The sequence below is a fragment of the Balaenoptera acutorostrata genome, chromosome 10 (assembly GCF_949987535.1).
Source record: "Balaenoptera acutorostrata chromosome 10, mBalAcu1.1, whole genome shotgun sequence".
NCBI lineage: Eukaryota > Metazoa > Chordata > Mammalia > Artiodactyla > Balaenopteridae > Balaenoptera > Balaenoptera acutorostrata.
This window is the reverse complement of record NC_080073.1, coordinates 71,355,401-71,380,643: the sequence shown is the minus strand read 5'-3', so window position 1 is coordinate 71,380,643 and position 25,243 is coordinate 71,355,401. Positions and strand designations below refer to the sequence as shown.

The following is a 25,243-nucleotide window of genomic DNA, read 5'->3' as shown; positions in this document are numbered from 1 at the left end:
GGAGGTGTCTACCTAATAACAGTTAGTGATGGCTTAAACAGCAGATTAGATATAGCCAAGGAAATAATTAGAAAACTGGAAAATAGATCTGAAGACCTTATCTAGAATGCTGCAGAAGGGAAAATAAATGGGAAATATAAAGAAGCGGTTAAGAGGCATGTAGGCTAAAGTAGTAAGCTCTAACATACATCTCAAAAAAGTTTCAGAAAGATAGAAAAGGGAGAATAAAAAAGAGATAATAACTGATGAAATAATGGCTGAGAATTGATGAAAGATTTGAATCCTCAAGTTCAGGAAACTCAATGCATCCTAAACAGGAAAAACAAACAAATAAGTAAATAGAAATCCATATGTAGACATATCACCATGAAAATGTTGAACATCAAAAACAAAGACAGTATCTTAAAAGCAGAGAGAAAAACAAATTATCTAGAGGGAAATGACAATTAGACTGACAGCCAATTCCTCAGCAGCAGCAATGAAAGCCAGAAGAAAACAGAGTAGTATATTCTGTGTGCTAGGATAAGATAACTGTAAATCTAGAATTGTATACCAAGCAAAATTATCTTTCATGAATTAGGGCAAGGCTAAAGATTTGAACATACATTTCACCAAACAAGGTAGCTATACTTATGGCCAATTGTACATGAAAAGATGCTCAACCTCATTATTTACTAGGAAAATGTAAACTAAAACCACAATGAGATACCACTTCACATTTACAAGAATGGTTATAATCAAAAAACAGATAATAACAAGTGTTGACAAGGATGTGGAGAAACTTAAGCCCTCATACATTGCTGGAGGGTACTGTAAAATGGTGCAGACTCTTTGGAAAACAATTTAGCACTTTCCTAAAATGTTAGGGGGATAGATTAATCATATGACCCAATAATTACATTCCTAGTTATCTATTCAAGAGAAATGAAAAGACATGTCCACACAAAATCTTGTCTGTGAATATTCCAACAGCATTATTCATGATAGCCAAAAGTGGAAACTACCCAAATGTCCATTAACTGGTGAATGGATAAACAAAATGTGTTATATTTGTATATTGGAATATTATTCAACAATCAAAAGCAATGAAGTACAGATACATGCTACAATGTGGATGAACTTCAAAAACATTATGCTAAGTTAAAGAATCCATACACAAAAGACCACATGCTGTATGATTCAAGTTATAGGAAATGTCCAGAAAAGGCAAATCTATAGAAACAGAAAGTAGATTAGTGGTGGCCTGAGGCTGGGGGTGAGAGTGTGAGTTTATTACAAATGGGCTCAGGAATTCTTTGGGAGTAATGGAAGTATTCTGAAATTAGAGAACTGTCTACTTAATATGAATGAATTTATGGTACGCAAACTATATCTCAATAAAGCTGTTTTTCAAAAAAGGAGGGCAAAATAAGACATTTTCAGATAAAAACAAAAGAGTTTACAGTTAACAGGCCCTCAGTGAAGGAAATTCTAAAGTGTATATTTCAGAAAGGAGGTTAAATATTCTGATGGAAGATTTGAGCTGTAGAAAAGATGCATCAATGCATGGGTAAACATTATGGTATAAAACAATAATTATATGCCTCATTGTGGGGTTAGAAAAGAAACAAGATAAAATTAAAACCCTAAAATTCCAGGAGAGGAGTAGTGTAGTTAAAGTTGCCTAAGAGTTTTAATTGAGAAGAGGGTAAAGATGTTCATTTTAGGTTTAATTAAAAATGGATGTTGGGACTTCCCTGGTGGCGCAGTGGTTGGGAATCCGCCTGCCAGTGCAGGGGACATGGGCTTGAGCCCTGGTCCAGGAAGATCCCACATGCTGTGGAGCAACTAAGCCTGTGCACCACAACTACTGAGCCCACGTGCCACAACTACTGAAGCCCATGTGCCTAGAGCCCATGCTCCGCAACAAGAGAAGCCACCGCAATGAGAAGCCCGTGCATCACAACGAAGAGTAGCCCCCACTCGCCACAACTAGAGGAAACCCGCATGCAGCAACAAAGACCCAAGGCAGACAAAAATAAATAAATAAAAAATAAAATTTAAAAAAAAAAAGGATGTTAAAATTTCTAGAGTAACCAGTAAAAGAAGAGAAACACAGTACATAACTTCCAAAGTAGCCAAGGGGGAAAATTACAATGAGAAAAATTAATATTCAGCAAAAGTCAAAAAAGAGGAAGAAGAAACAAAACATAGAAATAGTGGTGCAAAAAAGGCAATGTTTTATATTTATTCTTTGCATTTTACATGTTATAAATGCTCTTGTATTTATTCAACATTTAATAAATCAGTTTAAAAAATAATCAGACAAATATACAAAGATGTATGTACAAGACTGTTTATAACAGTATTTGTAATAATAAATCCTGAACAAGCTCTATAAAAATCTATACATCCAGGAAAAATGGTGATGTAGCTCTATATTAATTGATAAGGTGGAGTTATTGAATTAAGATTATTCAATGAAATAGCATGGTACAAATCCATATAGTATAATCTAATTTTTTGTTAATAATATTGTATGTATAGTCATAGAAAAAAAGTCTAGAAGAGTATTTTCATTGTGGGAATTTGGTATGAGTTTTTGCTGTAATTATTACCTTTTGCCTTTCTATTTTCTGTATTGTTAATTTTTCTCAATGAAAAAGTATGATTTTTATAATAAAGAGTATTAAAACCATTTTCATTCTGAAAAATAGAAAAACAAAGAAGCCCCCAGATGCAAAGACCACCACAATTGTCAAGAACTCAACAGAGATGAATCAGTGAGAAATGTTTTACGTTCCTTGAAACACATCTTAACAAACTCCTAGTAACATTTATGTCCCATAAAAAGGACCTCTTCTGCCTTTTCTTATAGCATATGGAATGAGAGTATTACACCTCTCTCTCTCTCTCTTTCTTCATCTCTAGGTATGAATTAAACAAACTTTTGTGCAAATTGCCTTACTAACAGGCAGAATCTTAAGGAGTTACTGCTAAAATTATCCAGGCTTCTTTGCTTATGAAAAAACTGCATTTTGAGAACAGAGGGAAATCTATTCAACTGGCCTTTAATTAGTTCATTTAGGAAACCAGCTGAAGAATGTCGGAGATGCTTTTTTTTTTTTTAATATATTTGCTTTTTCTTTAAACATCTTTATTGGAGTATAATTGCTTTACAATGGTGTGTTAGTTTCTGCTGTACAACAAAGTGAATCAGCTATACGTATACATATATCCCCATATCCCCTCCCTCCCACCCTCCATATCCCAGCCCTCTAGATGGTCACAAAGCACCGAGCTGATCTCCCTGTGCTATGCGGCTGCTTCCCACTAGCTATCTATTTTACATTTTACATTTGGCAGTGTATATTTCACATTTGGTAGTGTATATATATCCATGCCACTCTCTCAGCTTACCCTTCCTCCTTCCCATGTCCTCAAGTCCATTCTCTACATCTGCATCTTTTTCCTGTCCTGCCCCTAGGTTCTTCAGAACCTTTTTTTTTTTTTTAGATTCCATATATATGTGTTAGCATACGGTATTTGTTTTTCTCTTTCTGACTTACTTCACTCTGTATGACAGACTCTAGGTCCATCCACCTCACTACAAATAACTCAATTTCGTTTCTTCTTATGGCTGAGTAATAGTCCATTGTATATATGTGCCACATCTTCTTTATCCATTCATCTGCCAATGGACACTTAGGTTGCTTCCATGTCCTGGCCATTGTAAATAGTGCTGCAATGTACATTGTGGTACATGACTCTTTTGAATTATGGTTTTCTCAGGGTATATGCCCAGTAGCGGGATTGCTGGCTGAGTCATATGGTAGTTCTATTTTTAGTCTTTTAAGGAACCTCCATACTGTTCTCCATAGTGGCTGTATCAATTTACATTCCCACCAACAGTGCAAGAGGGTTCCCTTTTCTCCACACCCTCTCCAGCATTTATTGTTTGTAGATTTTTGATGATGGTCATTCTGACTGGTGTGAGGTGATACCTCATCGTAGTTTTGATTTGCATTTCTCTAATGATTAGTGATGTTGAGCATCTTTTCATGTGTTTGTTGGCAATCTATACATCTTCTTTGGAGAAATGTCTGTTTAGGTCTTCTGCCGATTTTTGGATTAGGTTGTTTGTTTTTTTTGATATTGGGCTGCATGAGCTGCTTCTGTATTCTGGAGATTAATCCTTTGTCAGTTGCTTCGTTTGCAAATATTTTCTCCCATTCTGAGGGTTGTCTTTTCATCTAGTTTATGGCTTCCTTTGCTGTGCAAAAGCTTTTAACTTTTATTAGGTCCCATTTGTTTATTTTTGTTTTTATTTCCCTTTCTCTAGGAGGTGGGTCAAAAAGGATCTTGCTGTGATTTATGTCATACAGTGTTCTGCTTCTGTTTTCCTCTAAGAGATTTATAGTGTCTGGCCTTAGATTTAGGTCTTTAATTCATTTTGAGTTTATATTTGTGTATGGTGTTAGGAAGTGTTCTGATTTCATTCTTTTACACGTAGCTGTCCAGTTTTCCCAGCACCATTCATTGAAGAGGCTGTCTTTTCTCCATTGTATATTCTTGCCTCCTTTATCAAAGATAAGGTGACCATATGTGCGTGGGTTTATCTCTGGGCTTTCTATCCTGTTCCATTGATCTATATTTCTGTTTTTGTGCCAGTACCTATGTCTTGATTACTGTAGCTTTGTAGTATAGTCTGAAGTCCAGGAGCTTGATTCCTCCAGCTCCGTTTTTCTTTCTCAAGGTTATTTGGCTATTTGGGGTCTTTTGTGTTTCCATACAAATTGTGAGATTTTTTTGTTCTAGTTCGATGAAAAATGCCATTGGTAGTTTCATAGGGATTGCATTGAATCTGTAGATTGCTTTGGGTAGTATGGTCATTTTCACAATGTTGATTCTTCCAATCCAAGAACATGGTATATCTCTCCATCTGTTTGTATCATCTTTAATTTCTTTCATCAATGTCTTATAGTTTTCTGCATACAGGTCTTTTGTCTCCCTAGGTAGGTTTATTCCTAGGTGTTTTATTCTTTTTGTTGCAATGGTAAATGGGAGTGTTTCCTTCATTTCTCTTTCAGATTTTTCATCATTAGTGTATAGGAATGCAAGAGATTTCTGTCCATTAATTTTGTATCCTGCAACTTTACCAAATTCATTGATTAGCTCTAGTAGTTTTCTGGTAACATCTTTAGGATTCTCTATATATAGTATCATGTCATCTGCAAACAGTGACAGTTTTACTTCTCCTTTTCTGATTTGGATTCCTTTTATTTCTTTTACTTTTCTGATCACTGTGGCTAAAACTTCCAAAAGTATGTTGAATAATAGCAGTGAGAGTGGGCAACCTTGTCTTGTTCCTGATCTCAGCGGAAATTGTTTCAGTTTTTCACCATTGAGAATGATGTTTGCTGTGGGTTTGTCATATATGGCCTTTATTATGTTGAGGTAAGTTCCCTCTATGCCAACTTTCTGGAGGGTTTTTATCATAAATGGGTGTTGAATTCTGTTGATAGCTTTTTCTGCATCTATAGAGATTATCATATGGTTTTTATCCTTCAGTTTGTTAATATGGTGTATCACATTGATTGATTTGTATATATTGAAGAATCCTTGCCTTCCCGGGATAAACCCCACTTGATCATGGTGTATGATCCTTTTAATGTGTTGTTGGATTCTGTTTGCTAGTATTTTGTTGAGGATTTTTGCATCTGTGTTCACCAGTGATATTGGCCTGTAGTTTTCTTTTTTTGTGACACATTTGTCTGGTTTTGGTATCCAGGTGATGGTGGCCTCGTAGAATGAGTTTGGGCATGTTCCTCCCTTTGCTATATTTTGGAAGAGTTTGAGAAGGATAGGTGCTAGCTCTTCTCTAAATGTTTGATAGGATTTGCCTGTGAAGCCATCTGGTCCTGGGCTTTTGTTTGTTGGAAGATTTTTAATCACAGTTTCAATTTCAGTGCTTGTGATCGGTCTGTTGATATTTTCTGTTTCTTTCTGGTTCAGTCTCAGAAGGTTGTGCTTTTCTAAGAATTTGTCCATTTCTTCCAGGTTGTCCATTTTTTTGGCATATAGTTGCTTGTAGTAATCTCTCATGATCCTTTTTATTTCTGCAGTGTCAGTTGTTACTTCAACTTTTTCATTTCTAAATCTATTGATTTGAGTCTTTTCCCTTTTTTTTGTGATGAGCCTGGCTAATGGTTTATCAATTTTGTTTATCTTCTCAAAGAACCAGCTTTTAGATTTATTGATATTTGCTATCATTTTCTTCATTTCTTTTTCATTTATTTCTGATCTGATCTTTATGATTTCTTTCCTTCTGCTAGCTCTGTTTTTTTTTTTTTGTTGTTTTTCTTCTTCTTTCTCTCTAATTGCTTTAGGTGTAAGGTTAGGTTGTTTATTTGAGATTTTTCTTGTTTCTTGAGGGAGGATTGTGTTGCTATAAACTTCCCTCTTCGAACTGCTTTTGCTGCATCCCATAGGTTTTGGGTCATCGTGTTTTCATTGTCATTTGTTTCTAGGTATTTTTGATTTCCTCTTTGATTTCTTCAGTGTTCTCTTGGTTATTTCATAGTGTATTGTTTAGCCTCCATGTGTTTGTATTTTTTACAGTTTTTTTCCTGTATTTGATATCTAGTCTCATAACATTGTGGTCAGAAAAGATACTTGATACGATTTCAATTTTCTTAAGTTTACCAAGGCTTGATTTGTGACACAAGATATGACCTATCCTGGATAATGTTCCCTGAGCACTTCAAAAGAAAGTGTATTCTGTTGTGTTTGGATGGAATGTCCTATAAATATCAATCGAGTCCATCTTGTTTAATGTGTCACTTAAAGCTTGTATTTCCTTATTTATTTTCATTTTGGATGATCTGTCCATTGGTGAGAGTGGGGTGTTAAAGTCCCCTACTATGATTGTGTTACTGTCAATTTCCCCTTTTATGGCTCTTAGCATTTGCCTTATGTATTGAGGTGCTCCTATGTTGGGTGCATAAATATTTACAATTGTTATATCCTCTTCTTGGATTGATCCCTTGATCATTATGTAGTGTCCTCCTTTGTCTCTTGTAATAGTCTTTATTTTAAAATCTATTTTGTCTGATATGAGAATTGCTACTCCAGCTTTCTTTTGATTTCCATTTGCATGGAATATCATTTTCCATCCCCTCACTTTCAGTCTGTATGTGTCCCTAGGTCTGAAGTGGGTCTCTTGTAGACAGCATATATATGGGTCTTGTTTTTGCATCCATTCAGCCAGTCTGTGTCTTTTGGTTGGAGCATTTAATCCATTTACATTTAAGGTAATTATCGATATGTATGGTCCTATTACCATTTTCTTAATTGTTTTGTGCTTGTTATTGTAGGTCTTTTCCTTCTCTTGTGTTTCCTGCCTAGAGAAGTTCCTTTAGCATTTGCTGTAAAGCTGGTTTGGTGGTGCTGAATTCTCTTAGCTTTTGCTTATCTGTAAAGATTTCAATTTCTCCATCAAATCTGAATGAGATCCTTGCTGGGTAGAGTAATCTTGGTTGCAGGTCTTTCCCTTTCATCACTTTAAATCTGTCCTGCCACTCCCTTCTGGCTTGCAGAGTTTCTGCTGAAAGATCAGCTGTTAACCTTATGGGGATTCCCTTGTATGTTATTTGTTGTTTTTCCCTTGCTGCTTTTAATATTTTTTCTTTTTATTTAATTTTTGACAGTTTGATTAATATGTGTCTTGGTGTGTTTCTCCTTGGATTTATGCTGTATGGGACTCTCTGTGCTTCCTGGACTTGATTGACTATTTCCTTTCCCATATTACGGAAGTTTTCAACTATAATCTCTTCAAATATTTTCTCAGTCCCTTTCTTTTTCTCTTCTTCTTCTGGGACCCTATAATTCAAATGTTGATGTGTTTAATGTTGTCCCAGTGGTCTCTGAGACTGTCCTCAATTCTTTTCATTCTTTTTTCTTTATTCTGCTCTGTGTTCATTATTCCCACTGTTTCATCGTCCAGGTCACTTGTCCTTTCTTCTTCTTCAGCTATTCTGCTATTGATTTCTTCTAGAGAATTTTTAATTTCATTTATTCTGTTGTTCATCATTGTTTGTTTGCTCTTTAGTTCCTCTAGGTCCTTGTTAAATGTTTCTTGTATTTCCTCCATTCTATTTCTAAGATTTTGGATCATCTTTAGTATCATTACTCTGAATTCTTTTTCAGATAGACTGCCTATTTCCTCTTCATTTGTTTGGTCTGGTGGGCTTTTATCTTGCTCCTTCATCTGCTGTGTATTTCTCTGTCTTCTCATTTTGCTTAACTTACTTTGTTTGAGGTCTCCTTTTCCCAGGCTGCAGGTTCGTAGTTCCCATTGTTTTTGGTGTCTGCCCCCAGTGGGTAAGGTTGGTTCAGTGGTTTGTGTAGGTTTCCTGGTGGAGGGGACTGGTGCCTGTGTTCTGGTGGATGAGGCTGGATCTTTCTTTCTGGTGGGCAGGACCGCGTCTGGCGGTGTGTTTTGGGATGTCTGTGAAGTTAATATGATTTTAGGCAGCCTCTCTGCTAATGGGTGGGGTTGTGTTCCTTTTTTGCTAGTTGTTTGGCATGGGGTGTCCAGCACTGGAGCTTGCTGGTCATTGAGTGGAGCTGGGTCTTAGCGTTGAGATGGAGATCTCTGGGAGAGCTCTCGCTGATTGATATTATGAGGGGCTAGCAGGTCTCTGGTGGACCAATGTCCTGAACTCGGCTCTCCCACCTCAGAGGCTCAGGCCTGACACCCGGCCGGAGGACCAAGACCCTGTCAGCCACACAGCTTAGCCTTCTAAAAATGCATCAAGCATCCACTGCATAGAAGTCTGATTTTCTCCTGTTATAATTCATTCAGGAAAGTTTCTAGAGATCCAGTGGTGTGGGCATGTCAAGCTCTCCCTTTTATAGCTATGAATAAGTTGCTGTATCTGGCCCTTCCTTTCCAGTCCTTGCAGACTGGCTCTATTAGGTCACTCTTCTGACGCTCAGCAAGGCTGCTGACAGCTGCAGTCAGCAGCTCATTTCCCACCTTCTCCTCTGCAGTCAGGATGCCTGGCACCTCACAGGGCAAAGCCTGCAGCCGTCCTTGTTTGCTTCATCATGGAACTGAAACCCTAGCTCTTCTCTGTTCTCAAGCCGGCTGAGTTCCCAACCTGAGATGCTTCTGTCGTCAGCATTTTTATCGACTGATTGGCAGGTAGAATCATTTTTATTGATTAATTGGCATCGGGACTCAAACCTGCATGTCCAGACAACTGCATCCTTTCCAAAAGTCGTAGCTAAGGTAACTGCAACTGCCACCAGGCTTTACATGCTGGATTTTGGGTTGGATATGGTGATTATGAGGGTCCTGTGTCAGACCAGTAAATGTTTGTAATCCAACCAGAGTTGGGGTATTAACTCCACATGACCTTTAAACATATGAATTACACAATAAGGGCAACAAGATAAAAGGTGATTTTTAACAAATGAAAATTGATTTTGTGTAATTTTACATATAATTTTAATTTTTAAATTAATTTTTGGTGAGTAGCCTCTATTCAGATGTTGCAGTTTTAGAGTATCCCAAAAGACATTTATTTTAAAACTTGAAAGATGAACATGTCAAGCACACACACAGTTGAACATATGAATAGGAAGCAAAACATTCTGGTAAAATGGCACCAAAGGCACTTGCAACCTATTCCTAACCCATTCCTGTTATCCCAGTTTTTAAAAGTCATACAAAGTATAAGAAAAATGCAAATAACTCTAAGCGGGGAAAATCCTATGAAAATAGCTGATGGGACAGCAAAATGCAGTTATCAAAGGTGAAGGATCCACATGCTATTATATGCAATTTTCAGAAATCTAATTTCTATGTGATTCATAATATTCCATGATCTCATTGTAGCTTTAGATACAGTGGAGATAGAATATATGGGTGAATTGCTGTATTAGACAAGATGTAGGTGTCACCGTCACTGACATCTTACTGAGTATCATGAAATACAACATTAAATCTCTGACTTTATCATGAACTCCGTGTACCCACATTTCCATTGACTCCTAGGGCTCTCTGTTTCGTAAGTCAAACAAACCCCAAGTCTAACTCATTGTTTTAATTCTCTCTTTCCCTTCACCTGAACTGTTTCTTGCCCCGTCTCCTTTAACAATGTCTTCGCCCAGCTGCCCAGCTTACGAATTCAGAGATAGCCTCCTCCTGATGTCATATTCCCCAGCGCTGCTTGGTTTCCAAGTCCTACTTCCAAACCATTTCTAGCATCCATCTAGAAAATTTCAGCATCTTCATCCCACTGCCTTCAGAACTGCCCCAAACTCTTTCCCACGACACCCAAAATCTTCAAAAGCCAATCCCTGCATTTGCATCAGCCTCGAGGTCAGGTGACACCTCTCTTCAAGCCCCTCCCCCGCCATGCTCTAGGCACATTGGACTCGGTTCCCCACACACATCATACACTTTTACATCCTCATACCCTTCCTTGGATTGGCCCTTTGTGTAGGTACCCTAATCTATGTCTTTTTTTCTCACTGAGCTTAATTGTTTTATTTATTTATTTTTAATTGTACATATTGCAGGTGTACAACTTGATGATTTGATATACGTACACATCCTTCCTGCTCATTATCTTCCTCTGTCCTTCTTGCTGCTGTTCCCCCACCCTCATACTGCAATCACTTCCTCCCCACCCCTTCTCTAGCCTGAGAACTCCTGCACATCCTTTAAAGTACCACTCAGATGTGGACTGTCTCACTAGCTTACTTTGATCCCTAAGCTGGAATTTATTACTCCTTTGCCTTTGCTCTCACAGCAGAGTGTATAATCCCTCCTGATTTTAGAGTTTACCGTATCAAATTGCACAACTATCTGTCACTCATCTATCTTCCCTAATAGACAATGAGCTCCAAGGGCAAGGACTGCCTCTTACTGATATTTGTATCCCCAAGCTGGCTAGAGAGTATGTTCTCAATAAATATTTGTTTATTGAATTGAGGCCAACTGGCTTGGATTTTATTAAACCTCAAATATAAAGGAGAGCAATTCTCCAATATTTAAAGGGCATGAAAATTTAATTATTTGTCCTTCTTATGGTAAAAGTATAGTATGTTATCATTACTATCCATTTCCTGGCACCTTTCCACATACAAAGGGAAATATATACATATACTCCTCAAAACACAGGTGAATCGGATAGATATAATTTAAATATGATTATATTTAAACACAGATCTTTAAAGTTTAAAGAGAAGAAAACGACAGTAAATTTCCATTCATACTAAGAAAATCCTAGCTCATTCTTCCTACCTGTTCTAGCTACAAATAAAAAAGCGGAAAGACCCCATATCTGGGATTCTCAGGAGCTCTCTCGGCTCACCTCCATCTTGAATCCTTTCTGGAAACACGCTCTACACCAGTGACTGTGTGCCAACAGCGCACACCAGCATGGAAACGACCCGCTTGTTCTTGGCTGGCACTGATCACGTTCACCAGTGCTTCACGGAGGGGTTGATGGGTATGCTGCTGCTAGATTTCACCTAAGAAATCACTTTCATGAGGGTGATTTTATTTTTTATGAGGTGATCTGAAAACAGTCCTCAAGCTATGGATGGGGGCACGAAGCCCTGAAAAGCTGACCCATTTTGCATAAGAACTGGACAAGTTCTCCAGATCATGTCTCCACCACATATTTTATTAGGCACAGAATGCCAGGGTTGTACAGCTTACCTTTCTTTTTTCCACAAGGTGGTTTTCTGTTTGCAAAGATAGGAAAGGCAGAAGCCTAGTTAGCTAGCTATAACGGAAAATAGTGAATATCTCTATGTGCCTCAAAGCCCAAGGGCTTTCAAGAAAACAGTCCCCATAGACACTCTGAGATGAAGAACAGGAACTATAATACTCCATGAGCTTTGGTCCCGAGATACTTCTAGAAGAAAATCTCTCTTTGGAGTAAATATGGGAAGCGGCTCATATTGGACTTGCAGCTTTATGGTTTGGGGGAGATGTCTAAGTCATCTCTGTTGGGTGGGATAGTCGGGGTCAAGAATAATAAAATGCAAACTAACTAAAAAACAGAACGGTGTATAAAATAAACAATTAACCATCTAATGAGATATTAGTGCACTATCATATCCAAACCAGCCTAGATTTATATACCTCTTCACACATGAAATATCAATGAGCATAAATTTTTAAATAAAAATCTGAAGCTCAAAAGTCAGCTAATACTAAAAGGAATACAATTAAATTCATCCTGCATAGAAATGAATATAAAAGTTTAATAGGACACTTGCTAAATTTCAGAAGGTAGAAAAATATGCATAACTGCTAATGATTAAAAGTGAAAATAAATAACTATTTTCGACACTGAGGTAGTTGAATGTGCAGAGCCCTTGGTACCTTATAAATCTAGATAATAAAATGTGAATAAACTATGCATTTTTATGGTCCCTGTCACCAAGGCATCTAAGCTCTTGGGAGAGATTTTACTTAATTTAAAGCATTTATTCAGATGGATTTCCCCCCTCTACTTCAGGGATTCTGCATTCTTAAGCAAGGATCGAGGAGAAGGACTTGTGGTCCCCTTCCCCAGATTCCCCTCTTCTCTCAAATTTATGGATGCTAACTTCAGAGTGCAGATTCCGATCAGCAGGAACAGAGGGTTCTCCACCACGGCCCAATTATAGCTGGTGGGCCTGACTGGAAGCAAGAGTGTTGTTGAATGGTGTGGACAGTCAGGAAAATTAATAAGGATTCTTCTAACTGAGGACATTCACACAGATTTAGCCAGTGAATCTTAGAGAGGTCACCCCCCTCTCTGGCTTCAACTGTTATCTCTGCACAAATGCGCTCAAACCTCTCACCTGGGCTCCAGTCCACGTGATGATACACTCTATCCCCACTCAGATACATCCCACTGTCTTTACCAACTCAACAACCCAAACGGGACTCTGTAATTCCCCCTCAAATGCACTCCTGTTCTCAACTCCTCCACCATCCCAGCTTCTAGACCAGAAATAACAAGGAATCCTTTAGTTCTTTCATTTCGCATAGAAGTTGGAGAGTCACTTCTCCCCGGAGTGGGAAGGGTGTAGCTGGGAGGAGAGCAGGGGTAGGTTTTAGCTGGGAAGCTTCGTCCGTTATTGCTTACTGCCTCCTGGTGGCTGGTGGGGGAACAGCGAGGCGCTGGAGCACAGCCCTCCGAGAAGGCGGGCTCAACTGCCAGGAAGAGGGAGGCTAGGATTACAGTCACCACGTACTTGAGAGACCAGAGGAAAGAAGAATCAAACCTAGGACAAAACTCACTCAGAGGCCAAGAAAATGACCAAACATGGAGCTTCTGAACAAAGGTTACTACCTGAGCAGGAACCAGAAACAGGGCAAGGTCCCTGGAAAGAGGGGAACCCTCAGGAAGACCCTAGGACAGACCAAGGGGGAAGTTAAGAATGAAGAGAGATCAGAGGAAGGTCACAGGTCTTACAGGCCAGCTAGTTATTTGTAGCAGAAACAATCCTCGTTTGAAGCAGAGGTACAGCACTTTTTACTTGACCTCACTTGGTGTGATGAGAGATTGCAAGATCCCAACACTCTACTTTGGGAAAAGACAGCTTATGGCATCTGTAGCATGCCTGCCAGTGATAGCATGTAAGTCTTCGGACAGAGCTGTGAAGAGAGACTTGCCAAAGGACAAAGAAGGCTCGCTGTGCCCTCTCTATCCAGCAGGCAGCAACAACAAATAGATGAAAACCACAGAAGATTCTCAGCCATTGCTCTATATTCACTAAAGCCTATCAGTCCCCTTGTGGGACTGGTCCTGCAGTTTCACTCTAGCCTCTCCACCCCATCATCTTCCTTAGTCTCTGCCGGTATCATTGCACACCTGGGTTTATTCACAGGGTCTCCAAGATGGTATCTTAGTCCAAATAGTCCTTAAGTATAGGAAAATGTGCTCAATTTCACTTAAAATAAGAGGAAATAAGTTAAAACTATGCCGAGGTGCCATTTCTCACTTGTCATATTGGTGAAAAATAAGCTTCACCAACACTCTGTTGATGAGACCGTGAATCATATTGTTGATTGTGTGACACTGTGCGTGTCATATTGTTGGTGAGAGTGCAAAACAGCATAGCCTTCTGTAAGGGAAATTGAAAATATTCATTAATCCTTGATCTAGCAATCCCATCCATAGCAATTTACCCTGAAAAATAAATCTCCAATAATATGAGAAACCACAAGCATGAGATTATTAATTGAGGAATTACTGGAGATAGCAAAATATTGGGAACAACCTACATGCCCACCCATGGGAGAATGGATGAATAAACTATGATGCATATGAACAACGGAAGAGTATGCAGCTGTAAAAAAAAAAAATCCAGGCATACCTGTTTTATTGTGTTGTGGTTTACTGCACTTCAAAGATACTGCAGTTTTTACAAATTGAAGGTTTGTGGCAACCCTGTGTCAATCAAGTCTATTAGCGCCATTTTTTCCAAAAGCATTTGCTCATTTCATATCTCTGTGTCACATTTTGGTAATTCTCACACTATTTCTAACTTTTATTTATTATTATTATTATATTTGTTATGGTGATCTGTGATCAGTGACCTTTGATGTTACTACTATGACCTGCTGAAGGCTCAGATGATAGCATTTTTTAGCAACAAAGTATTTTAAATTAAGATATGTACATTGTTTTTTAGACATAATGCTACTGCACACTTAATAGGCTTCAGCACAGTGTAAACATAACTTTTATATGCACTGGGAAACTAAAAAAATCATGTGGCTCGTTTTATTGCAATATTCTCTTTATAGTGGTAGTCTGCAACCAAACCAGTGATATCTCCGAGGTGTGCCTTTAATGAGGAAGATACCTATGAACATATAGATGATTATAGGATGCACTAAGTAAAAAAAGTGAGACACAAAATAATGTACATATATATATACACACATATATATATATGGTATGGTAATTTTGTATCAGAGAGAAAGGATAATAAGAATATACATGGTACTTACGTATGAGCAAAAAGAAACACAGGGGAGATAAACCAGAAACTAGTGCATTTGGTTGCCTGTAAAGGAAGGGGAAGTGGGTTGGGAGGGCGTGAGACTTCTCTAAGAACCTTATTATCTAGTTGTGGCTTTTGAGCCATGATCATGTTTCACATACTTAAAACAATCGACAATTTAAAAAAAAAAAAACCTAAAATGTAACACAAATAGAAACAAATGAATGTACCTATACATCAACGGATAGCATAACCTCCTAGATTTAAAACAATCTGAGTAACTTTTGAACATAGTGCTCTGTACACCCTCAGTGGGATATATTCTAGGGACAAAAAGAATTGCAAAGAAATCTTGACCTCCACTTAGTACATTTGTTGTTGGTCATGGTATTGGTGGTGAAACGGAGCAGGACCCTAGGGTCCTTGCCCCCCATGTCCTCAGCTTGCCTTTTGTCTGTGGAAAAACTTTAGCCAAAGAATAAGTTTAATCAGAGAAGTGAGAGAATGCAGAAACAAAGCAAAACTCTCCAACTAGACTAAATAATAATAGTGTAGTCATTAAGCGTAGTCAAGGACCTTTAGCTCCTCCTCAAGGGCTGTAGATAATATTCTGAGCCGTATCCTGTGAGCTGTCTTATAGATACTGAAAACCCTACCAGGTGGAAGAAGTTAACTACATGGTGATGAAACTGTAGCCATGATATAAGCTGCCACAATTCCGAGAAATGAAAACAAAACGACCCTGGAACTGAAGATTAACCGTACTTAATCAAGATGACGCTGGTCAGACCACTACATGACCGATTTCAAGATGACTATCAGAGCTGACTGTGCTGTTTCTACATGTAGCCCCCACCCTCTGTCTATAAAAACTCTTGCCCACTGATTGTCAGTGGGGGGAGTCGGCCTTTGGATAGGAGTCTGCCCTCCCCACTGGCTGCCAGCATCCGAAATAAAGCAAACTTTCCTTTCCACCCACTTGCCTCTTTACTGGCTTTTGAGAGGCGAGAAGCTGGACCCCACTTTCAGTAACAGCAGTGTAATTTGGAGCAAATGAGTAAACATATTGAAGCTGCTGGGAACCAGAGTTCTCCCAGAGGGAGAAAGGAGATCACAATATGAAATGAGGGAGGACAAGGAAGAACCGTGAGGTGTACACTTGGTATTGGAGTTACAGTATAAGCTCATAATGTTTTAAAAAATACGTATTTCCTAGCTCTGTCCACTCAGAGGGTCTATAAGCTCACACACACACACACACACACACACACACACACAGAGAGAAATAGATGTGGTTATGTATGGATATAGCTGTAGATATATAAATATACAGAGATGTAAATATAGAACAAGAAAAAGCTAATGGAACAAAATGTTAACAATTGGTGAACCAAGGTGAAGGGTATATTGGTGTTCACTGTACTTGCAACTTTTCTGAGGGTTTATAATAGTTGAAGATAAAAATCAAGGGAAAAAAATAGTTTGTCTTTATCACTGCCTCCCATCTGGATTACAATTTGGTTGCCCTTCTCTGGACTTTTCCTAGCTCTGGATTATCTCTCTTGAGAGCTGGTGACCAGAACTGCCTACAGTAATCCAGGCACAGGAATGCCAACCCTGTAAGTCAGGGTGAGGTGCTTCCAACCTTGTTTCATATACTCCTTGGTAGGATCCTGTAGTACCAGACAGGATCAGATTCTCCAGGTACCAGCTATGGTGACTCCTCGGGCTCTTGCCAAGGATGGAATCAAAGTTTAGAGCCCTCATATGTGAACCACTCCAATTGCTAATTTACAAGTGCATTAAAACTTATTAGCCATTTTTCTGCCCACTCGCATGAACTCATGAGATCTTTCCACGGACTATCCCTATTTATTAGATTCTCCGCAGCCTAGGAGAATTTAGTATTGCTGATACATTCAACAAATATTCCCTGAGTATCAGGCACTATTTAGCACTGGAGGTACAGTAGTGAAGAAAGACAAAAGTTTCAGACATAATGGAGTTTATGTTAATGATGGTAGATAGATGATAGCAAATAAATAAGTAAAGAGTTGGTGATACAATCGATAGGAACAAAGCAGGCAAGGAGGATGGAGTCTGGGGTGGGGGTTAGGGAGTGGTTTGCAATTTTTAAATAAGGTAGCCCGGGAAGGCGTCATTGAAAAGGTGACATTTAAGCAAAGACCGGAAGAGGTGAAAAGGTGAGCCACAGTGATACCTGGGGGAAGGATGTTTCAGGAAGTACAAGTATCCTGTGGTGGGAGCCGTCTGGCCTGAGTAACAGGAAGCTAGCGGAAGTTGGACTGAGTGGTGAGAGTGAGGGAGAGGGCAGAAGGAGACCAGGCCATGAGGGGCGGGGCAGATGGTATTACCGGGCCTTGTAGGTCACCTGTAGGTCACTGTCAGCTTTTGCCTTTGACTTGAAGACAGGAGCCTCAGGAGGGTTCTGGGCAGAGAAATGATGTGGTCTGACTCACATTTCTAAAGTCTTAGCTAAAGTAAAACTCCTTCTCTGTGTGTTCTGTTTCAGATAATGTTGATTCACGAACGGATCTCTGAGGACGCCTTTTTATTTCTTCATTTCAAAAGTCTCCTGCTAACTGATGACAGCCTCTTCAAATAATAGCTAGAGCCACCACCAAAGTGCCATCACGGTTCTGTCATGGGGTCTGAAACGAGCGATGGCCATTCGTGGGTCTTTGGGGGTCACGCCCACATCTTTGAAGATGAAAAGAGGCGTGGGAGAGATTAGAGGCTATGAAGAAGTGAGAATGAATGTGGGGGACAAAGAGGCCAGGAGGCCAAGCCTCGTGCTGGGGCGGGGAGCATGCTCAGGGTGGAGACACAATGCAATGGAAGCAAACAGGACTCTGTGATGTTGGGCGAGGGCAGAGAACTAGAGGGTGGAGATGTCCGTGCCCCATTGCAGCGCTGCTGAAATGGCCACAGCAGGTGAGTGGCCAGGAGAGAGGCACAGTGCACTCCTCTCAGTTGTCACAGCTTAGAATCTACCACAGGAGTCTTGGTTTCTTCCATTTCCTGAAACCAGCCACTCTGCTGGACATAAACTTTGTGGTCTTTGGCCAGTGAGCCCAAGGCATGACCATCCAGGGAGACTCTCAGCTGGGGTTTCTTGGAGCCCTCTCTGTGGAGCTGGGTGGTCTTGTGTTCAGGTAGGGGTCGCTGGAGAGATGAGGGGTGAGATCTCATCCAAAGGACGGGTCTGAGAAGGGGCCTGGGACTTGGAGGCATGTCTTATCTCTTCCTTCACCGCCTCTTACCACAGTGACTGGAGCAGGGACATCACTCTGAGCCTTCCCTCCTGGGCTCTGCGTCTGTGTCCTGTGCTCCTGTGCTCGCTGCATTGTGCCCTCCATGGGCAGGTACTTACAGAAGGATGCAGGTGAGCAAGTAAGGGGAGAGGGACCATCAAAGCAGAAATACAAGTCCTCCTCCTCCTCTCTCTACCCTCCTGGCCCTTTACGGTTCTGTTTATGACCATTGTTTTTAATAGATTTTTTGATGTAAAAGGCAAAGAACTGGGACGCTACTGTCTTATCAGACCAATGGCATCAAGACCAATAACACCAACTGGTTTTATGACACGACAGAGGAGAAATAATCAATGCATAAATTAGAGCTTTTAACATTGTCATAAACTCTGGAGCAGCAGGATTTAGTGACCAGGAACAGGCCAAGATATGACAAAATTGTAATTGGGAGATAGGAAGTGACACTATTTTTCACAGTAAAATAAAAAGAAGGGAAAGGAGAAAATGAAATACACAGTCTTTGACAGGCTGGGTTACAAACGATCCTTTCAAATTAAAAAATGCCAGGAACTTACGTGATATCGGCATTAGGGTGAAGCCCAAAGACTTCGGGGTTATCTAGGGATGGCAATGACTGGATGTATTCAAAATACTGGTCCAAGGTTTTGCACGCGGGGATTTTATATCCGGTATAAAAACAGAATGACAGTTCAAACATCTTCTCACTGAACCAGACCTATATGCGAGAGAAAACAGGAGAAATAAAATTGATGAACATCTAAATGAAAACACGAAACTGCCACTATCAAGGAGATAGGGTCACCTTATTTCCATCTTAATCATTTTTTATATTGGGTTTGAAAGTACCTTAACAAAACCACTGATAGTATAATTAGACATAGATTAAGAAAAGAGAGAGGCCACAACACAAAACAATGAAACCCGGTCTCTGTTTAACACCAAAGAAGATACTTTCTAAGGGTGAGGAGGAGAGAACCAGCCTTGCAAGCCCACCCTCTGCTGAAGTAATTTGATGACCCTTGAGCTCACTTTAAAGAGACGTGAGAATGTATTGCAGAAGCAATAACCACACACACGAGAGCATATCTGGGCATTTTCACCACCTCCTTTCTCCCCCCAGACAGGGCTCATGCTTGTGCTCAGCGTGGCTCACAGTGGCGCTGAGCACTGCACACGAGCAGGAAAACTTCTTACAAACGTCTCTCCTCCCACCCTGAGCTGGAGAGCTCCCTCTGTTAATTAAGTTATGTCCCTGGACACAAGAACCAAATATATCCAACCATCTTACTGTTTTCCTTTAGACATCCTTTTCTCATTCCATATGAACTGATTATCTGTAAGGTAACAGTGAGAGAACAGATATATACTTGGTGTGAATAGACTTATTCTGAAGAGGAAAAAAAAATGCTGAATGCCTGTGAGCCTCATTTGAGGCAATAACTTCTGTGTCTAACGGAGTGATTTTCCCAGTAGGGAGGGAAATAATGGGATGATGGGAGGAGCAGAAATGCAGGCAGGATGTCTGAATCACTCAGAGGACTCCACGTGAAAAGAGAGGGGGATTGTGCCTTCCTTCGGTTGCTCACACTTTCTCTAGTATCTTCCCTCCATATCCTTCTTCTTCCAGCTCTTTTTAGGTCCAGTGATTGCTCTGAAATACCCTGTGTACTGGTTTTCTTCATTTTTTACTCATCACGGTTCTATCCTATTCAACTCCTGTCCACAAGGCCTTGAGCTTAGAAAAGGAACGGAATGCAAAAATGAGACACACACAGTCCTTTCCTTCAAGGAGCTTGTGACACAGTAGAGAGATAAGCTAGTTACATAATAACCACAAGATAAAGTGCACTAAGGTAAGAGACAGAGGAAATAAAAATAAGCAAAGTACTAAGGAGGCTTAAAGCCAAGAAGAAAGAATAGCCAGATGGGGGCTTCCCTGGTGGCACAGTGGTTGAGAATCTGCCTGCCAATGCAGGGGACACGGGTTCGAGCCCTGGTCTGGGAAAATCCCACATGCCGCGGAGCAGCTAGGCCCGTGAGCCACAACTACTGAGCCTGCGCGTCTGGAGCTTGTGCTCCGCAACAAGAGAGGTCGCGATAGTGAGAGGACCACGCACCGCAATGAAGAGTGGCCCCTGCTTGCCGCAACTAGAGAAAGCCCTCGCACAGAAACAAAGACCCAACACAGCCAAAAATAAATAAATAATTAAATAAATAAATAAACATATAATAAAAATAAAGGAATTCCTTTAAAAAAAAAAAGAATAGCCAGATGGATGTCAGGTAAAGCTTTATCTAGGAGGTGATTTTGGAGATAAGCCTTGAAGGATAGAATTTTGACAAAGGAACTTGTGATTGGGGAGAACACACACACAAAAAAACTGATGCAAAAATCTGAGGCAGGTTGCGTAAATGATGAAATCACTGTATTTACCCTAAGGTAAATATAATGCAGTGATAGGAGATCAGACAGAAAAAGTGAAGTGAGGTCACATTGTGGATGACTATGGATATCAGGGTGAGGACTAGTGCTTAACTCAAAAAATGGGGAGCAGTTGAAAGTCATTAAAGAAAATCAGTGCTATGATTATGGTCATTATTTATGAAGATTAGGTTTTTAGTGATGTGGATGACTAGGGGGGCAAAGGCCCTGGGGTCTTCAGCACACAGACAACAAATGACCACACTGAGTTTTGTGTTGCCAGATGACATATGTGTATAAAAGGAAAATGAAGTTTCCTCTTGTTTTTCCACTACTTTATTTATAAAGTACAAAAGTATAAATTGTAAATCCACAAATAGCTAGACTCAAAAACACAAAAGTAGTTGAGTTTCACCAAATTTGGAGGACGTTTTTGGTATAATCAAAATACAGAGTATGAAGTCTACACGGAATTACTTTGGGAGACTCTAGAAGGTACCCTACAAAAATAAGCAGTCATCCTCCAAGGACAATGAATAAGGTTCTACAATTATTGGTGTTAAGGGAGACATACCATAAGATGCTGAGAACAGAGAAAACAAATAAGGGTTCAAAGATAAGCCCCAAATTGAAAGTCATAGGGACAGAGGATCCCATTTGAAGGCACCGGTTTACAATTGAAGTGATTTTCACTCAGGCAATTCTGGATAACATGGTCGGGGTAAAGTGGCAGCAGAGGACAGGCCTTTGCCTCCCTAGTCATTCACATTCTATGCCTATTTGAAGAAATTTATTAAGCTGAATGTTTATGCTTTTCTATACTGGGCTATCTTACATATTTTTTTTAAAGTAGGTTAAAAAAATTTTTTTTATTTATTAAGCAAATACTAAGTAAAGGTCAATTCCCTTTCCTCATCTTCCTTGACCTCTCTCAGTTGACATTTCTTCTTTCTCAATACATTAAAATACTCAGGGCCTTGTCCTTAGCTTCTTTTTTTTTTCCTTCCCTTTCTCTACACTTTCTTCTTAGATGATGATCTCATCTAATATCTTGACTTTAAATGCCATCTGTATAAGACAAATTCCAAATCTTTTTCTCCAGCCCTGAGCTCTCTCCTGAGCTCCACACCTGTAAATCCAACTGCCTTGTTTATCTTCATTCATTCTCTTATTCAACAAATATTTACTGAGCGCCTACTATGTGAAAGATTCCATTCCAGGTGCTGGGAATTTGGCAGGGATGTAAACAAGCAAAGTGCCTGCCCTTATGGAGCTTACAGTCTTAGACAACTGCACTTGGGTGTCCAGTAGGCATCTCAAAGTTTACATGATCAAAACAGAATTCCTAATTTCTACCCCCAGCCAATAAAACTCATTCTTTCCCTGCAGTTCTTTCCCTTCTCTGTAAATAGCCCCATTCTCCATCTAGCTGCTTAGGTCAAAACTAGGAGTGATCTTTGACCACCCCCACTTCCTTCCCCCTTCCTTCCCCATCAGCATTCTGCTGGTAGTATCTGTACAATATATCCAGAATCTAACCAGCTCTCACAGTCTCCAGTGCCAAAACTCCAATTTTAGGTATTTGTACAGTTATTCTAACACAAAGTATGCTTACTAAGACATCTTTTTTTTTTTCCTCTTTTGAACCTCAGATACAGAGGTGAGTTTATCATACTCCTGCATTTTATTATTCTCATGACTCTAGACCCTTTTTATTTTAGTTTTCCCCTCTTCAGCCCTGATATCCACTCCCAGTCTCCTTCCCTTTGAGGGCTTCTGTTTAAAGATATTGATGTACGTCCTTGAATTCGTGTATTTATCCTTGAGAAATATACATGTACCACTTTATAGATCTCATTTTATTTTTTAAAGCTCTGCGCTCAACACTATGTTCCTAAGATCTATGCATGATGTCATATGGATCATTTCTTCCAAGTGCTGCATTGTATTCCATGATAGGCATCTATAACATTTAACTCATCTATTCCTCTGTGACAGACTCCCAGGTTGCTTTCAGCTTCCCACTATCCCAAACAATACTATGAATAATATCTTTGTACATGTCCACAGACTTGTCTGAGAATTCTTCTGGGGCATACACTCAAGAGTGGGATTCTGGTTCAGAGGGTAGTCATATCATACACGCTTCTTTTTTTTTTTTTTTAATCTTAGTTTGGCCATGCCACACGGCATGTGGGATCTTAGTTCCCCGACCAGGGATCGAACCTGCTCCCACCCTGCAGTAGAAGCGTGGAATTTTAGCCACTGGACTGCCAGGGAAGTCCCCATACATGCTTGATATGACTAAGTGCCACCAGATTGCACCCTTGAAGGGTGTGCAATAGTATTACATGTGCTCACCCACTACTGCTTATCTATTCTCTTAGGCTTCTTATCTATTCTTTTAGGCTTATTCAGCCTCACAGTGGATGCTGTAATGCTCTACCAGATCCTTCTCCAGGACCTAGGCACTCGCTCCCCCAGCTGTCTGAAGTACTGGCTACTGAGGGCTCACAACATTGTCCCTCCCAGGAATTGCCCTGGCAGAAGGGAGCCGCCTCAACCAAGATCATGCCCTGGGGGAAGGGATGACCCACAAGCAGATCTCCATCTCAGAGTCTGTTTCTGGAGAACCCAACCTATGATGGTCACCTGCAGCTCCACACACAATATTGCCATGACATTTTTATACATATCCATTCATGGACTTTTTCTAGAAATGTTCTGGTATGTTTACCTAGGATACTTAGTTTCAGTAAGTTTTGCCCAATTGCTTCCCCAGAGATCTGTACCAGATCTGCCTCCACACATCCTTACCAACGCTTATCATCCACCTTTCTCCACATTCAGCTTTAAGAAAAACTTGCAAATATTAGTAAGGGTTGAAAAAAAATTCAGATTTCTGGTCAACCTCCAGTTTACCAAAATACCCTCAAAGCTTATGACTTGTTGTTGAGGTCTTAATTTTGTTAAAAGGGGGAAAAAAATCAAAGAATTAACAACTTAGATCCTAATATAAAGAAATCAGATAACCGTAAAGTACTCCTATATCTGATTTTTTTCCGCTCAGGTAATGTATTTTGCTTCTTTAACGTGTAAAAGTTTTAGGAATAACTTGAATCTGGTAGATGTACTTATACTATTCACCCTTGATGTGAAAGCCAGAATTGCTAAGAATAATATTCTCTAGAAAATGTTTACCCACATGATATATGCAGATTTTACTGGGCACAGAGGAAAAAATGAACACTTCATGAATTTTCAATTGTCTGTCCTAATGGAAAGAGATGAGAAAACTCAAATTTTGGCTCATTCTCCAATCACTTATCTTGGGGCTTCAAATTGCCCTGAAGACTTGCAATCAGAGGAAAAGGCAGAGATATCATGTCCAGTATTTTTATAGGAGGGGAAGTGGGGAGAGACCGTGGACATGAGCAGCTAATCTATACAGGAGAAGATTCATAGACCATTGAGAGTTGACCTTTGTTCTATCCTGGACCACAAGTAGATTGTTAGTTGGTTTGGTTTTGGTTTGGTTTGGTTGGCTGATTCTTTTCAGCAGCTCTGCTCTATATTTTTTTTTCCCTTTAAGTTTGGCTTACCTGCTACAAACAAAAAATATTCTGTTTAATAGGAAGATGCAATGAGATGTACAACCATGCTTTTTTTTTTCTAAACTGACTTACTCTAGCAAAGCAATTAAGCAGACGTTTATCAAAGTCGTCCGTGACTCTGCCCCCATATTGTACTTCTCCGATCATGTACCGAACAGTACTCCACGACACGCCCTTTATTAAAAACAGAAAAGAATTATTCATTGTCAACCCAAACAAATAGTTCTAAACATTTTGGATCTTCCTCTAAAGGAAAGGTCTGGAAAAGGAAGCACTAGCTAGACTGCATTTTAAATTACTCATTATCTTATATTAATAACTCTTTTGCTCTTACATGACTGGAACTTCTATGGTTTGTTCACCAAAGAAAAATCTACAGTACTAAACGTTGGTGAATATATTGCTCATTGATTATTTAAAATAGGGGGAAAAGAAGACTATTTTTCAATCTGTGGATGTAATTACCTGTAATACTCATTATAGTAATGCCAAGCTGTTAGAGAAGAAAAAAGTCACATTTAGTGAAGAAAGGAGAAAAATCAAGTAATCAATGCTTTAATATGCTTTCTTAGTAATATATTTTCTGAAACAGTATAAGAACAACTAGAACATTATTCACAAGATTTTTCTACAATGCAATCCTTTCCTGTTTCATTATGTGAGCTATGACTACATCAAAGTATTTATTAATTTCCATAGCACTCTTACACTAGCAATACATTTCAGATATTAATAGTTTTTTTTATTTTAAAAAATGCTTCAATACATTTGGGGTAGGAGAAGTAAGGATGCTTAATTTTTATTTACTTTCTCTTGGTTAAAATTTTATTTTTTAGCTTCATTGCCTTTCAAAGCAACTATTTCAAGGTAACTGTCATTTGTATATACCAAAATGATAAACAGTA

The 25,243-nt window shown here is 39.4% G+C and overlaps 1 protein-coding gene across 1 annotated transcript in view; it reads right to left on the bottom strand.

The window, feature by feature from the left end:
- DNAH8 (dynein axonemal heavy chain 8) overlaps positions 1 to 25,243 on the bottom strand; it is a 337,653-nt gene that overhangs the window by 23,486 nt on the left and 288,924 nt on the right. The window contains exons 87-88 of the mRNA XM_057555266.1: positions 24,411 to 24,512; positions 18,857 to 19,017 (exon numbers count right to left, since the gene is read on the bottom strand). Of these exons, the coding sequence (XP_057411249.1) occupies positions 18,857 to 19,017; positions 24,411 to 24,512 (263 nt within the window). The remainder of the gene's footprint in view (positions 1 to 18,856; positions 19,018 to 24,410; positions 24,513 to 25,243) is intronic.